Source organism: Arachis ipaensis, chromosome B8, assembly GCF_059453495.1.
Source record: "Arachis ipaensis isolate K30076 ecotype BB chromosome B8, ASM5945349v1, whole genome shotgun sequence".
Taxonomy (NCBI): Eukaryota; Viridiplantae; Streptophyta; class Magnoliopsida; order Fabales; family Fabaceae; genus Arachis; species Arachis ipaensis.
In genome coordinates, this window is record NC_142443.1 from 11,470,612 (window position 1) to 11,487,508 (window position 16,897).

Below are 16,897 nucleotides of genomic sequence, written 5' to 3' on the forward strand. Positions count from 1 at the left end.
GCCCTGAGTTTTGCGGTTCAGCAGAGGTTCGTCTTCTTTGGAGTTTGGGTCGTTCGATTGACGCGAACTTTCTTTATTCCTGCGCCTATTTCACTTTTTTGGGCGTGCTGTCAGTTGCGTTTTTCAAAGGGTGCATTTATTATGAGGGGATGCTTGGTTTGCTTTCCAATTTTGCCCCTATGTGCGTTGTTTACTTCCAGGGCTATTTTCGTCCTTTTCCAGTTTTGAAACCGTTTTGATTTTTTGCCTTTTCTTCCCTCCTTTATTTCATTTCTCAGTTTTTGCTCTCCTTTGTGGACTTTACTTTCTTCCTTCTGGTCTTTTCTCTGTGTTGTTATTGTCGCGCTTCTGCTTCATTGCTGTCGTTCCTCTGCCGCCGTGCTTCTGCTTCCTATTCAGGCGCCTTTCAAGTTTTTCTTGAATTATCAGGTCGGTGTTCTCTCTTCTTTTTTTCTTTATGTTCTGCTTTACTTGCTTCCCTTGTTTTTGTGTATTTTTGGCTGTTGTTCTCTAGTGTGTTTTGGGTAGAGGTATTGGTTTTGTCTTTTGAAGGGGCTGAGCACTACTGCGTGGATTGTAGTGAGTAGTAGGTTTTTGGCTGTCTTTCCTGTTTTTGCGTAGTTTTGTTAGGCTTGACAGTGGTGCTCCTCCCTGTTTTAGGTATGAATCGGCAGAGGAATGAGGGTGTGGGTGCTCCAATAACTCCCTCTAGGGGTGTTCCCTCCTGTTACGCATGGGTGACCAGCGACGTTTGGGGCGTTCCGTCGCGGATGACGGAAACGGATCTCCAGAGGCTCCGTGATCAGGGGGCGATTTGTGGGGGTGGTGATGCTGAGCATCTCTACGAGCTCGTCCTCCCCGATGCCGATGAGAGGGTTTGTTATTTGAACCTTGATTCTCCGACCGTTCCGGACTAGATGTGGGTCTATGAATCAATGTTCACCCGTCTCGGTGTGCGGTTCCCCTTTTCGCCCTTTGTTCAGGCGCTGCTGAGTCGGTGTTCCGTGGTGCCGTCCCAGCTTCATCCGAACAGTTGGGTGGCTGTTCGTACTTTTGAGCTTGTCTGTGAATATCTTGAGCTTCCGGTTTCCGTTCCTGTTTTCCTCTTCCTCTTCTTGTGCACTCTTCCGACCAAGGAGGGGAAGCATAAGAAAGGGTATATGTCGTTTAAGGCTCAACCCCATCGACGTATATTCGGGTTGTTTGAGGACTCCTTTCATGGATTCAAAAGGGAATATTTCAAGGTGCATCCTGTTCGAGGACATCATCCGTTTTGGTTAACGATGGAAGGTGAACGTCGGTTCCCGACCTATTGGAACTTTGGTGTCGGGCCGTCGGTGTTGACGAGAGATACCTATGATGGCTTATCTCTGGAGGACAAGGATATTTCCAGCGTCCTCTGGCATTTGTTTGGGGAATGACCATTGAATCCTCGGGACATCATGGGGGATTCCGTGGCCTGCCGGTCATATATTGGTGTGTTTTTTTTTGTTGGCGTTTTTCCGAGTTTGGGACTTATACTTTTTCCTTTTCTTTCTTTCAGTTGAGATGGCTGGTGGTTTGACTTCACCGGCGAGACTCAAGGTTGCTATGGATCAGGAGGAGGTGTCGTCGGCTTCTCCTTCCACCCCTTTGTCCCATCCAGCTGCGGACTCCCGGGTTGTTTCGCATGAGGTGATCTCGGCTGGGGCGAGGGTTGATGCTCAGGCTTCCTCGGGTCCTGTGATCTCGCCCGAGGAGGAAGTAATTGTGGTCTCGGCAGCTGAGGCTTCTCGGAAGCGGAAGAAGCCCGAGGAGATCAGCAGTGAGAACCTGGAGGAGGAGGGTGTTGTTCCTTCCATGATGGATCGACGCTTTGTTACTTCGGCTTTCATTGACCAGCATCTAATACCCGGTACTGAGGGGTTCTTTGATGAATGTGACGTGGCCTTTCAGGCTAAGTCGGTGTATTGCTCCCTCCTCCGATCTGCGGTTATTGTTCGGAAGGCTGAGCTCGTGATGGCCCAAGTTGGCCTTCTGGACAAGAAGTTGCATCATTCTCAGGCCGAGGTGGCCAAGCTGAAGGAGCAACTTTAGGTTGCAGAGGTGGCTAGAGAGAAGGTCGTGAAGTCGTCCGAGGAGGCCGGGGCTGAGATCCTCCGTCTTTCCGAGGTCGAGATTTCGCTTTTGTCTCAGTTGGGGGGGGAGCGGAAGAGGGCTTCCGACGCTGATTCCCAGGCTGCTGTACTCCTTTCTGAGGTAAATTCCTTGAAAGCTGAAGTTGCGGGGTCAAAGGCCGAGGTGGAGGCGCTGAAGAAGGAGAAGACGGAGCTTCTTGCGGATGTGAAGGAGGCGGCAGCGGCAGCCGAGAAGACGATGAGGGCTCAGGCTCAGGCTCAGGTGCTCGCCCCAGGTGCCGACGTGTCCGTCATGGGGGCGTTCAGGGTTGTTCAGGATGGTCACATATTGGATCTTTGAGTAGGCTTTCTTGATTTTTGATTTGCTGATTTCATGACTTGTAATTTTTTGAGATTTGGCTGGCCGTGTGGCCGTGTTATGTCTTTAGATTGTTGACTTTTAGATGACTGGGCCGGTCGGGCCGTTTTATTTTTATTGAGCCGTGTTTGTTGACTCTTAGATTTTTTCGAATTCTTGCAAGCCGTTTGTGTTGGCTTTCGTTATCCGTTCCTGAGTCGTTGTGACTTAGGATGTCGGTAGGCCGTTTAGTCGTGTGTGTGTGTGTGGATATCCATTTTTTAGGCCTCGAGGGTGACCGGTCCTCGATGTTGGCCGTTTGTTCTTTGCCATTATGAAAGTGTAGGGAGAAGCGGGGTGGGTGTATTAAAGGAATTTTATTAAATTGGGCCTCGTTAAAACCCTCCGACTTGGGGGGGGGGGGGGAAGAGTGCCCGAAGATAACACTTACGAAAAATTAAAACAAAAGGAGGATAAAATAGAAGAATAAGTAAAAAGAGGAACTTGAAGGTAGGGGATGAGTCTACGCGTAATATCGTCGCAAGTTGGCGGCGTTCCAGGTCCTCGGGATCTCGGCGCTGTTGAGTCTTTCGAGCTTGTATGCTCCTTTCCTACTGCTGCCTTGATTCTGTATGGGCCTTCCCAGTTGGGGGTGAGTTTCCCTTCTCCGGGGGTGGGGGAGCCGATGTCGTTCCGTCGTAGGACGAGGTCATTGGGTGCGAACTCCCGTCGGATTATGCCGCAGTTATATCTCAGGTCGATTCTTTGCATTAAGGCTAACTTTCGCATATGGGCTATGCTTCTCACCTCTTCTGTGAGGTCCCGTTCTGCCTCTTCGTCGTTATCTCTGATTGTTCTCCTGGGGCTTGGGTCTCCTACCTCTACTGGGATAATGGCTTCTATGACGTATGTCAGACGGAACGGGATTTCCCCTGTGGAGGTCTGGGGTGTAGTTCGGTATGACCAGAGGACTGATCCGAGTTCATCGGCCCATAGCCTTTTGGCCCCGTTTAGTCGTTTCTTGAGTCCCTTAACTATTATTATCTTGTTTGCGAACTCCACCTGTCCGTTTGTCTGGGGGTGTTCTACTGAGCTGAAACGGTGGGATATGTGCAGCCCTTCCAGGAATTCTCGAAAATTTTTGTCGGTAAATTGGGTTCCATTGTCTGAGATTACGATCTCGGGGATCTCGAACCCGGTTATTGTGTGTCTCCAGAAAAACTTTCGGCATTGGGTTGCCGTGATGGAGGCCAAGGGTTCGGCCTCGATCCATTTGGTGTAGTAATCTATGGCGACGATGAGATATCGGAGTTGTCCGGGTGTCGTGGGAAAAGGGCCGACAAGGTCGACGCCCCATGTTCCGAATGGCCGTTCTGCTGTTATGACGTTGAGCTGGTGTGGGGCGGCTTGGTGGAAGTCGGCATGTATCTAGCATTTTCTGTAATTCTTTACCAGTTGCATGGAGTCCTTGATAACCGATGGCCAGAAGTATCCATCCCGGACAACTTTTTGGGCTAGGGTTTTGCCCCCGATGTGATGCCGGCAGCAGTTTTCATGGATTTCACAGAGTATGTACTCCGTGTCCCCGGCCTCGACACACTTGAGTAGGGGCTGCGAGAATCCTCGTTTATACAGTTGTCCTGTTACGACGGTGTAGTTGGCGGCTTCCCTTTTTATCCGATTTGCTTCTTTAGGGTCCTCGGGTAGTACTCCATTGAAGAGGTATTGTAGGATAGGGGAGGTCTATGATTCCGGGTCAGAGATCGGTAGAACGGTGTCGGTCGCGGTTGATACGGATGGTGTAACACCCTCACTACCAGAATGTCACGCTTCCGGCTGCGCCACTCTGATAGCAAGAAGTATTACGACTACTTTATATACTAAATATTAAAATAGGAGCCTGTGACTCGAAACCGTATCGCTGATTTCTTTGAAAACCGGAAATAAATACTTCATCTTAAGAAAAGCACATGCAGGCATAGATTCATAGACTATACTCCTTACATAATATCTCATAATATAATACACATAGAAAACATACAACTCCTATCCCTCTTACAAAACTTGAAATAACAAAGGTGAGGGAAGAAAATAATCTAATTAATACAACGTATAAATCAAACCCAGCATAACTCTTCATAATGCATCATCCGATTCCTGAAACGATAAAGCTGTAGGGGAGTGAGAACCTAACCACATGGTCTCACCACGGAGTTTCAAAGTTGTCATAAGAAGATATTTAATAAGAAAACTGTTTTTAATCTCAGTGATTATCATTGCCTTATGAATCTTTTAAAAAACCAATAGATAATTGTTCAAAACCTTTTTCAAAGAAATGATGTTTAATCTTTCAGAAATCCAAACATTTCCTTTCTTATAAGAAAAACCCATTCAGAAACCCAACCACGCAATCAAACAACACAATCATTCAGTACCAAAGTTCATTCTGAAATGTAGCACGCCAGGACAAACACAAGCAAGACAGACAAGGAAAACACAGGTTTAGGTAGCAGTTACAGCAAGTAGTTCAAGTAGCAGTTAAGAACAGTTTAGCAATTAGGCAAACCAAAACAAGATCAAACCCAAGCAAAGCATACAAATGCATATGATGCATGCCTGTCCTATGGCTGATGAGGCTCATCTGTCGGTTATCCAGCCAACCCGACAAGTCTGAATTGTCCTTAGACTGTCCCCCGACGTGCATCCCCAAGAGTCTATGCATAGCTTTTTCTCAAATAATCAATATTGCTCAATGGGGGTAACATTCCCGGGAATTTATATAGTGCCCGGTCACACTTACGTCGTAGGGTCAACAGAGTATCGAGTTTTCAACCTGGTACACGTGGTGGCAAGCCACGGCACTTAATCCAGGGAACCTCGTATCTCAGATATTTCAAATTCATAAGCCATATAAATAATTCAAAGATCATATTTCAACATTCTCAACATCATAATCATTCGTCAATCCAAATCTCATTTCCAAATTCATTCAAAAACCATATTTCAAGGAAAATCCTCATCAATCCTCATCATCCTTCTTTCCATCCCGTTCATTATAAATCACAAAACATATAATGTTTAAAAACAAATCTTTTTAAATAATTACTTCAAATGAAACTTCCAATCTTATAAAATTTTGACAGCATCTCCTCTAAAACTCGGACTTTGCCACCCTTTCTGGGTCCCAACAAAACCATTTCTCAAACTCCTTTCAACTCAATTTCAAAATCAGAACAATTTTAATATCTCAAACCATTTTCAATTTAAATTCATTTTTCTACAAATCAAGCTCATTTCCAACCTTATAACCCTTTCCAGATTCCAATTCATTTCCAACAAAGTCAACTAACATTTTCTCAAACACTTTTCATCATTTTCAAACCCAAGTCATTCACAAATCTCAAATCGTTTTCCGAAGTCAAACTAATTCTAACATCAAATCCTTTTTCAATTCTCAAATTATACTTAATAAACATTCGAATCAGAATTTCAAATTAATCTTTTATTCACTATCTCAATATCAACTCAATATCCAGAACTAGCCACAGACAAGTAAGCAATCACATTCATTCAAGGCAGTTCAGTTCAACCCATAAGACTCCATAATCACCAAAAATATTTACTTGCCTAAATATCAATTTATAACAACTCTTAAAAAGAAAAATAAGTTTTAATAAAAACGCCCCTACCTCGCAAAACCACTAACCAAACGCGTTGGAGAATTCCTTTTTCCTCATTCCGAAATCGAACAGCATTGACTCCGACTATTTCCCGCAGCCGTATAGCCCAAAAAGCACCCTTCACAACAAAACTCGACCCTGAGATATTAAAGTCGCGTAAAACTCAGAAACATATAATTGAATACTAACGCGAGGGTTTCAAGACAGAAACACTTACTGTACTAAGAGAATGAAACAACGGCAGTGGCATTAGCTACACTGAAAACTCTCCGCAACAACACCATCAAACACGGCTCTATAGTTACAATGGTTTAACCCTGAAACGTGAATACCCAAAACCCTCAACAAGCATATAACAACACTAACAATAAGGATTTTAGTTAGGAATTCACTACAGTTATGGAAAAACAGAAGGATGGGGCGGCATCACCCATAACTCTAGTAGCAGCAACAGCAACTTTGGGAGGAAATTCAATAGAAGTTGAAGCAAATGTAAGGATAAAATAGAACACATCATCAAAGGAGCAATAATCAGAATGTTGGTTGTAGAACAAAACTAATCTTACCAAAAGAATTACGGGAAGGGAGCAGCATTAATCAGGACAAGAGCAACGTCAATTCCAATGATACTCCAGTAACAGCGACATTAGTAATCCTCACAGCGATAATCAAGGTTGCAACAAAATAGAGAGTTCAAATTCAATGGAATCGGAAATGGAAATGAATTCAATGGAATTGGAAATAGAGATAGCTTACAATAAAATAATGAAGCAGCAACAACAGGGTTTTCGAGCAGCCCCAGTGGCCACTTTTAGTGACGACGACAGCAGTTAGAACAACGGTGGCAATAGCAAGAATTTGGCGGTGGCGGCTCTGACAACGACAACAAGGTGCGGCGGTGACTGCATAACCAAGCAGACCTAGGCTTTAGTGGCGGATTCCGGTGGCGGCGGCGGCGTTCTCCGGCGGTAAAGGTGTGGCCAGAAGCTTCAGAGGCGGTGGATCTGACAAGGATGACGACGACGACAAGGCTCGGGCTAGGCGGGCCGGCGGCGACGGGTCAGACACGCGTCTCCTCTCCTTGCGGTTCTGGCGGTGGTGACGGCTTGGTGACGACGAAAGCTACTTCCACCTCGCGCTCAGTCATCTCAACGGTGACTGGGCAAGGCGCGGCGACGGCGGCGGTCTTCACGCCTGCAACCGTGACGACGATGGTGACACTCCTCTCTCTCCTGAGCTCTCTCTCTCTCTCTCTTCGCGGCTTCGATTCCTTCGGCGACGCGATGGCGGCAACCGTGGGCTCCTCGCCGACGCCGTTCCTCCCCCACTCTCCTCTTCTTCTCCCTGTCCGCTTCTCTTTCTCTCTTCTTCACCCCCTTTCCCTTCCTTTCTTGTTTCCCCGTTCCTTATTTTCCCTTTCTGAAAGGTGTGTGTGTTTAGATTAGGTTAGGTTTAGGAATTGTATAATTAGGGTAAAATTAGGTTTAGATAGAATTAGGATTAGGTTAGATATTTTTATTAAAATTTTAGGTATAGTAATGTAATTTTATAAAATAAATAAAAAGTAGGATAATAATAAGAATCAAATTAAATATAAAGTATTTATCTTTAAAAATATCTTCTAATTAATAATCTTTAAATAATTTTCGGTTAAATACCAATTTAGTGAAAATTAGAGATAAGTAAATTAATCCTCCTTTGTTTATAAAATAAGGTTAAAATCTACATATTAAAATTAAGGCATATGAATTGCTCATTATTTTTCAATTATGAAAATTTTAAGTAATAAATAAGAGTTTATTCAATTTTTATATAAAAATATCTAAACTGTAGTCTTAAATAAATATAATACATCATAATAATTTATTAATAACTTTTAAAAATTTATGGATCTTACAGATGGCGTTCTGTCGACTTCCTGAATTAATGACCGGTTACCTTGTCCTGGCTTGGTGCTGGCTAGTTTTGAGAGTAGGTCTGCTCTTGCATTTTGTTCCCTGGGAACGTGTTGTATGGTCACATGATCGAATTCTTCCTTTAGCTTATTTACCTTGGTGAGGTATTGTTGGAGCAGGGGGTCTCGTGTTTGGTAGTCTTCGTTCACTTGGGAGCTGACTACTTGTGAGTCGCTGCATATTTCCAAGGTTTTTGCCCCGACCTCTTTGGCTAGGGTTAAGCCGGCTAAGAGAGCCTCGTATTCTGCTTGATTGTTGGAGACTGGGAACTCGTACCGAACGGATTGTTCGATTACGACCTCGTTTTGGCTTTTGAGTATCACTCTGGCTCCCTCAGAAGTGATGTTGGATGAGCCGTCTACGTGTAGCTTCCAAGTTTCGGCGGTGGGGTTTCCTGGTGTCATCTCGGCGATGAAATCTGCCAGAGCCTGTGCTTTGATCGCGATCCGGGGTTCGAATATTATCTGGAACTGGGATAGTTCGATGGACCATGCTAACATTCTTCCCGCTAGGTCAGGATTATGCAGGACTTGTCTGACTGCTTGGTCAGTTCGAACTGTAATGGGGTGAGCCTGGAAGTATTGGCGAAGGCGTCGGGAAGCTATGAGGAGTGCGAAGGCGAGCTTCTCGAGGCGAGAGTAGCGTGATTCCGTGTCTTGGAAGACTTTGCTTACGAAGTAAATAGGCCGCTGAGCTTTGTTTTCATCTTCTCGGACTATTACTGCGGCCAGTGCTCCTTCCGTTATGGATAGGTATAGGTAGAGGATCTCCCCTGTTTGGGGTTTGGCGAGAACGGGGGGTTCCGCCAGTACTGCTTTGAAGTGTTGGAATGCCTTTTCGCATTCTGTATCCCATTTGAAGGGGGTTCCTTTCTTTATAAGTTTGAAGAAGGGGATTGCTTTCTGGGCCGACACGCCGAGAAAACGAGATAGGACGGTCAGCCGGCCGGTCAGTTTCTGGATGTATTTGAGGTTTTTTGGACTTGCCATTTCGAGTATGGCTTTACACTTTTCGGGATTTACCTCTACCCCGCGTTGTGTGATCATGAACTCCAAGAATTTTCCTGCTTCCATCCCGAATGCACATTTTGTCGGGTTAAGGCGCATTTGGTGCCTCCTCAGAGTATCCATTACGAGCTCGAGGTCGCTAATGAGCTGTTCGCCAGATTCGGTCTTCGTGAGCATGTCATCTATGTAAACTTCTAGCTTGTTCCCGGATAGGCCTTGGAAGATTTTGTTGACGAGCCTTTGGTAAGTGGCTCCGGCGTTTTTAAGGCCAAAGGGCATGACTGTGTAGCAGTACGTGCCGTCGGGAGTGATGAAGGCCGTCTTCTCCTCGTCAGGTTGGTGCACGGGTATCTGGTTGTACCCAGAATACGCGTCCATGAAGCTGAGATATTGGTGGCTGGATGCGGCGTCTACCAGCCCGTCGATATTTGGTAAGGGGAAGGCGTCTTTTGGGCAGGCTTTATTTAGGTCCGTGTAGTCGACGCACATCCGTCACTTCCCATTAGCTTTTTTTACTAACACGACGTTAGCCAGCCAGGTCGTATAGGGCAGTTCCCTGATAAAGCCCGTTTCGAGGAGGCCTTTAACCTGTTTTTTTACCTCGGCTGCTCGGTCAGGGGACATTTTTCATCTCCTCTGTGCCACGGGCCTTGGGATCTACGGCTAGTTGGTGAGACATTAGGTCGGGATCTATTCCTGGCATATCGGCGGGTGTGAATGCGAACAAGTCTCTGCTTTGTCTTAGGAGGCGTGAGAGATCTTCTTTAAGATCATATGGGAGGTTCCTGTTGATGAAAGTGTGATCTTCTTTGGCTTGCCCTATTTGCAGTTTCTCCAAGTCTCCTTCTGGTTCCGGCCTAGGTTGTCTGTCTTGTTGGGCATCCAGGTCGGCTAGGAATATGCTAGGCTGGTGTTGTCGCATTCTACTGCGATTTCCCAGTCTCCGTGGATGGTTCCGATGGAGCCGTCTTCTGCTGTGAACTTCATGAGAAGGTACTTGGTGAAGATGACGGCAGAGAGATCGTTGATTATTTTTCTTCCGAGGATGACGTTGTAGGCGGTGGAGTCTTTGAGAACCACAAATTCGGATAGGATTGTCTTCCTTTGGTTTCCCGTCCCTATGGTGAGGGGAAGGACGATGGAAACGTCTGGTTTGAGAAAGTTGTCTCCGAGCCAGTGACTCCATTGCGGTGTGTCTGTATGTTGTCGTTGCGGAGTCCGAGCTTGTTGAAGGCTCCTCTAAAAAGGATGTTAGAGTCTGCTCCTGTATCCACCAGTATTCTTCTGACTAGCCTGGTCCCAATCTTTGCCGAGATGACAAATGGGGCATCTTCTGCCGAGGTGCCGTGTTGGCAGTCATCAGGAGAAAATGTTATCGCCTTACCGGTGGAGGTGGTTGGGGTTTGGTTTCTGACTGCCAAGACCTTGAGATCCTTCTTGTGTGCTGATTTTGATTTACCCGGGGTGTCTTTGCCTGTGATGATGTTTACGATTATGTTGGGGTTTGTCTTTGGACTTTCCCTGGGGGTTGTCTCTACGTCCTCGGGTTGCGTCCTTCTCTTTCTGGTGATCTGTCTCTTTCTGCACGTTTTGGTTCCCTGATAATTTTGGCGAACTCAGAGAGTGTGCCGTCTCTTATTACTTGTTCGAGAGCGTCTTTTAAGTCGAAACAGTCTTGTGTCCTATGTCCATAACCTCGGTGCAGTATAGGGTTTTGTTACCGTTGATTCTTTCCTTGAGTTGTCGGGCCTTCAAGAGGATACCCCGGTCTGCTGGTATATCTCGGTGATCGGAGCCGTCATGGGGTGTAGTTAGAGAATTTTCTGACTCTGGGAGATCATTTATGTTTGCTGGTTTGGGGTGTTCCTTCTGGTTTTCTCTTGTTGGGGGGGTTATGTCGAGGTGCTGTGTTGCCGTGCTGTGCGTTGCCGTGCTGCCGTTTATTGGCTGCTACGACTTAGCTTACCTCTTCGTCGTTTATATACTCTTTTGCGACGCCCTGGATCTCGTGCATGGTCCATACCGATCTAGTGGTGAGGTGCTTCCGGAAGTCTTCATTCATGAGTCCATTGGTTAGGCAGAGGCTTGCGACTGAATCTGTGAGACCGTCGACCATTAAGCACTCGTCGTTGAATCGGTCAAGATATTTTCTCGTGGACTCGTCGTGTCTCTGGGTAACTCCCAGCAAGCTGATGGCATGTTTGGCTTTGGTGATTCTGGTGGTGAATTGGGCCATGAATTTCTGCGAAATATCGTGGAAGTCGGTTATGGATCCGTTGGGAAGGGCGTTGAAACATTTAATCGCGGGTCCAGCTAGGGTCACTGGGAAGGCCCTGCATCGAACCGCGTCGAGGGCCCCTTCTAGGTTCATTCTAGCCTCGAAGGCCATTAGGTGTTCCTGGGGGTCCTTGGTTCCATCATACTTCATGTCCGTGGGTTTGTCAAAACCCTTGGGGAGTTTTGCTTTCAGGATTCTTTCAGTGAAGGGAGTAGCTCCCATGATTACATAGTCATTTCTTGTGCGTTTGGCTTCTTGATGTCGTCGGTCATCGTCGGTGTCGTGTCGAGGACTCGGGTCGCGAGAGACGCTACGGTTGTGCCTCTTGCCGTTTCGCCGTTCGGGCGACCTGTCGTGTCTTCTGGCGCTCGCGCCGTGCTGATGTCCTAGGTCGCGAGAGTCGCTACGATCGTTTCTCCTGTTGTGTCGCCGTTCGAGCGACCTGCTGTGTCTAGCTTCATGACGGGATCTTGATCGGGAGGTCGCGTGGCTTCCGTCCTCGATGTGGTATTTTTCCTTAGCTGGGACTCGTCCCTCGAATTCTTGTACTCGAAGACAGAGGTCTTGGATTATCTGAGATGCTTTTTCTCCCAGGTTTTCGACGATCGGTATTTCGGGATCGTTCTCCTTGTTGTGTGCCGGGGTCTGGTGAATAGTGCTTGCTATCCTTCCATGGGGTGTGGTCTCTTGGTGTTCGGGGGTTGGGTTCCTCGTTCGGGAGTTATCACGGTGGCTCGGGGATTGCTCCTCGAAGGTGTCTGCCATTCTGCGACGATGTTGCAAGTCCCCACAGACGGCGCCAATGTACTGGATGCCTCCGGTACGGGTTGAGAGATGGATCGGTAACTTGCGGGTCGGGCGGATGCCGGATCGTTTGACTGGACCAATGGGGGGTGGTACTTGCAAAGACACTCCGACGCTCAAGTCAGAATGGATCTGAGAGGTATATGATGTGTGGAGTGAATGGCATACCTGAAGGGCCAGGGGCTCCCCTTTATATAGATGATGGTGATTATCTTATCTTATCTTATTCGGCTAAGATAAGAGAAGTATTTGATTGTCGGTTAGAAGCTCTAGTAGACCAGTTCTGGACTTTCCAAAAGGGTGAAGCGGGTCTGACCCGGATAACTGGATTCGAAGACCGTTTCGGGTGTGAAATCTGTAGGCCGGATCCGTAACAATATATAATAGAGAATACTTTACTTTCTGGTTTTAAATGAGTGCCAACAATTGGCTTGTACTAATTATTGTATGCTATTATACTTTAAGTTTCTAATTGTAGCAGTAGAAGTATTACTAAAAAGTGAACAAAAATGAAATGACAATAATTCTTTAGATTTTCATTCTGGAAGTGTCATCCATTGCCTGTTGATGAGTGACGTTAGTAATTTGTCCACTAATTACTATTACTTTATCCAAAGCCTCTAACCACATAGCATGTTGCATTCTATAAGGAAGCTTCACATTTCATGTCTAATACGTGCATGATATCGACCCATCATCATGAAGCACACCAATTTGATGCATTGTATGCTTGTGTAATGTAATCAACTAATCATGCAATTATTGATTAGACAGAACAACAATAATGTAACTGAAATTTTTTTTATAAAGTTATAAATAGTGATCGAAAATTACATGGAAGAGAATCCGCCGAAAGGAAATGAAAGAAAAGTATATATATACCCCGACATAAAAAATCGGCTTGAAAAGTTGAAGGCATGCAAGATTTTTCAAAAGTTCAACAAAATAATTTTCGGTACCTTCACGCAACATTATGTGTGCATTTTTGTCCATAGACTATGGTGCTGAATGCTGTATATATGCACCTATGCTTGTTCTGTATTTCAACTATGCTATCCTTTTTTTGGGTCCACTTAACTAGTGGAGAATTCACACTAATTAAGTCCCTTGACCATAAAAACAATGTCATATATTTAATTTGATGTATATTACATTTATTCACTTATATAAAATATTGTGTTAATGATAAATGGGATATGAGTTATTATTGTGTTTTAATTCACATAAAGTAAGCATCAAAGATTTTTTTTTTTTTCTAAATGGAATTAGTTTTGAGTAATAAGCAAAGATGTCTCAAAGTTGAGTGATAAATCCTGAAATTTGTATGCATCAATTATGGGGTAAGTACACAGTATTATTATGTTCACACTAAGGTCAATTTCTTTGAGCATTCATTTTATTTTCTCCTCCTTTTTGAGGAATGAGTTTTACTATTTTTCATATTTCTTTTTAAGACTTAGTCTATATTATTACATAAATAAAATTATTTAATTCAATTATTTTCTGTGAATGGTATTTTTCGTAGAAATAGTATCCTTACTCATTTCGACGATCCTCAATATAGAACACAAAATTCGGGAATTCCGAAATATAAGACTATTGGAACCCCCCTCTTTTTAAAAAAGAGGATTTAATTGAATATGAAGGAGTAAAAGAATGTAAACCAAAATACCAAATCAAAGTAGATCGATTTTTTTTCATTCCCGAAGAAGTGCATCTTTTATCCGAACCTTCTTCCATAATGGTAAGGAACAACAGTATTATTGAAACAAATACACCAATCACTTTTAATATAAGAAGTCGAGTAAGCGGATTGGTGCGAATAAAGAAGAAAAAAAAAGATTGAATTACAAATATTTTCTGGGGATATATATATATATAATTAAACAATAATAACGTAGATGTATAATAATTATTCATTTTTTAAAAGAAAAAGAAAGAGAAATAAAAACTAAAAAGTACTTAAGGATAGCAAAAATCTCCATCAAAATAACAAAAATATTTGTAAAATAATAAAAATCAGTCTAAATTAATTTAAAGTTATTTTATTTTATATTTATTAATTATTTTTAAAATAAATATATAATATTAAATGTAATAAATATATAATTTTAAATATTATATATATAAAATTATAAATATTAAATGAAATTAAATAACTTTAAATTATCTTCTCTCTGCCGTTAATACTTACGGTGATTACCCGCTATAAAGAATTTGATCAAGCTCATGGGGATCTTTCCCGTGAATAAATGGGAATGTAAGAGAGAGGAGAAAATACCTACTCTATGACAACCCACTAATATCAAATATCAATTAATTGCTATATACATATAAATTAAAAATCATACTCTAATTGGAACGGCATGCTGTGAATAGAGATGAATTTTTATATGCTTTTGTTAAATACTATTGTTCTCTTAATAAATATATTTTGAAATTTTAGTTTGTAAGTTAAATTATAGTAGATTAATTTATGTTATGTTTATTATGTTATTTTATTTTTATTTTTTTAGTTGATATTCTTGAATACCTACATATATCTTTGATTTTCACATAAATAAATAAATGAAAACTCTTAAGAAAAATGAAGACGTTTTCCTTAATTGGAATAGGAGGAGGGGAAAAAAGTACTTGCCCTTATAAAACCCCATTGCCATTCATGAAGATAATCCTTCATCTTTCCTTCTCTACCAAATAAGTAACAACAAGAAAGTGAGTCAACAAGGCAATTTCCTCCTTACTTTAGACCCTTTTTTTTTCTTTTTCTTTTCCCTCTTTAATTTAAACTTGTCAAGCCACCATGACCGGAATATCAAAAGCTCCAATAAGAATTGTCTTGTCTTCCAAGAAAACATTATGCCATAATCAAATATCCTTTAGATGAAAGGAATCAATATCAAAGGGAAATTGCAAGGCTAGTAAGCCACTTTTCTAACAAGATTTCAAATCATAGCAATGATCATAAGTTCATAAATTCCATAGCTATAATCTCCAATCACCTTCAACGATAACAATCATTCACTCTCTTAGGCCCTACATCAACATACACGTGGTCACCACATTAAATGACCAAGTAGTTGTTAAAACAATCTACCTCTCCAACTTGTCCCCAATGACAATGTTCATAGGATTTGACTTCTTTGATGTGCACAAATTAGTAAAGTACAACCATAAAAGGTTTTGTATCCCATAAAAAAAAATTGGGTACTAGAACTTTTTATGTTGTATGTTACCATCTTCTGTATTTTTAAAAAAACCCCAAGAAATTTCTTCAATTTATGGTATGTTTTCAACATAGACATAATTCAAAAAGGACTCCACAAATATAAGGTCAGAATTAGCACCACGAGAGCATAATCATCAAATAATCCCGTGACATTAAAAATTTAAATTACACAATTTTTTTTCCTTTTTAACCTTCTCCAAAAGACTCCTAATAAAAATAAACTCCTACGGGAAATAAAACAGTAAAAAGGTTGAAATATTTTCCCACAGATGAATCATTAATCATTAATACTTGTCTAAATAACAAGTAACACAGAAAAAAAAAAAAAAACAGAGGAGGAACAAGCTCCCAAAGAAGGAAGAGAGAATTTAATTGTGAAGTACACTTTTTTTCCCTTCATCTGTGAGCAGTTACGAGAGTTTCAATGAAGCGCAACCCGTCGAATCTCGGCGCGAATTTCTCTGACGAAGACGAATTAGCCTTCGTGGAAGAAGAACTCTGGTGACCTCTCTCAGCCATACCGTCCTGCAAAACCCAAGAAAAAGATTAAAAATTTTCGAAAAATCCCAGATCCCCATGATTTTCTGTAACGGAATATTCAGCGAAATTGCAGAAAGAGTCAACATTTTGGAAGGAACTGTTTTGGGTTACCTGGTGGTTGTTGGAAGAGGAGACGGCGGCAGAAGCAGCGGCGACGGAGGCAGCGAAGAGGCCGGACTTCTTCATCTTGGGTTTGATGGGGGTATAGAGAAGATGAAGAAGTAGGTTGAGATTCGAGATTCGAAGAGTGTTGGTTGAGTTTTAAGGATTGCAGATCCCGCAAAGTTGTTCTTAAATTGTGGGGTGAGAATGGAGAGAGAGAAAGTGGGAACACGTAAGAGCTTTGTGTTGTTGAACGTGAGTGCCTTTGACGGCATATATATAGGTGCTACCATGTGTCACATTAACTTCTTTGTGGTAATTCGAATTTTCTAATTTTTTTTTACATTTAATTTGTAATATATATATTTAATTTTTTTTAATATTCTCCTATTGTAAATAAGAACACTCGGGTCAATAATAAAAATAAAATTAATATAAAAATATTTTTAAATAAAATTGAGTTATAACCAACAATCTTGGAATTTGGAACAATTATTTTAGAATTTAATTTTGATTATATAAAAAAAATTACATATGTATTTAATAATTTTTTATGATGTCCTTATGTTAATTTTCAAGTTAATTTATCATCATAAATTTATTAAAAATATATATAATAAAAAAATAAATAAGTAAGAGTGATATCCTCTTAATACTTAAATAATTATAAATTTAAAATATAAAAAATTTAAAATTTAAAATTTTTCTTATTTAAAAATTAAATTAACAATTAAAAAATGAATTAAGATTCCTAATTATTTTTCAATGAATAATTAAAAATTTTGTGTACTTTACTCCACAAACTTTAGAGGAGTATGCAAATTTGTTGTCTACACTTTTTTTAATTT

At 42.0% G+C, this 16,897-nt stretch overlaps 1 protein-coding gene across 1 annotated transcript; it reads right to left on the minus strand.

The window, feature by feature from the left end:
• Positions 1-15,535: 15,535 nt before the first annotated feature.
• Positions 15,536-16,300, minus strand: LOC107614156 (uncharacterized). Its single transcript, XM_016316383.3, has 2 exons — positions 16,059-16,300; positions 15,536-15,932 (listed from the first exon to the last, which is right to left on the minus strand). The coding sequence occupies exons 1-2, from the start codon at positions 16,131-16,133 to the stop codon at positions 15,804-15,806; spliced, it is 204 nt and encodes a 67-aa protein (XP_016171869.1). The 5' UTR covers positions 16,134-16,300; the 3' UTR covers positions 15,536-15,803.
• Between the last annotated feature and the right edge of the window lie 597 nt (positions 16,301-16,897).

What these genes read in the sequence shown, in the direction of transcription:
- LOC107614156 (XM_016316383.3), bottom strand. Translation starts at nt 16,133, where the DNA reads ATGAAGAAGTCCGGCCTCTTCGCTGCCTCCGTCGCCGCTGCTTCTGCC. An exon ending in CCTCTTCCAACAACCACCAG is followed by an intron (nt 15,933 to 16,058) that starts GTAACCCAAAAC and finishes TGGGTTTTGCAG; the next exon opens with GACGGTATGGCTGAGAGAGG.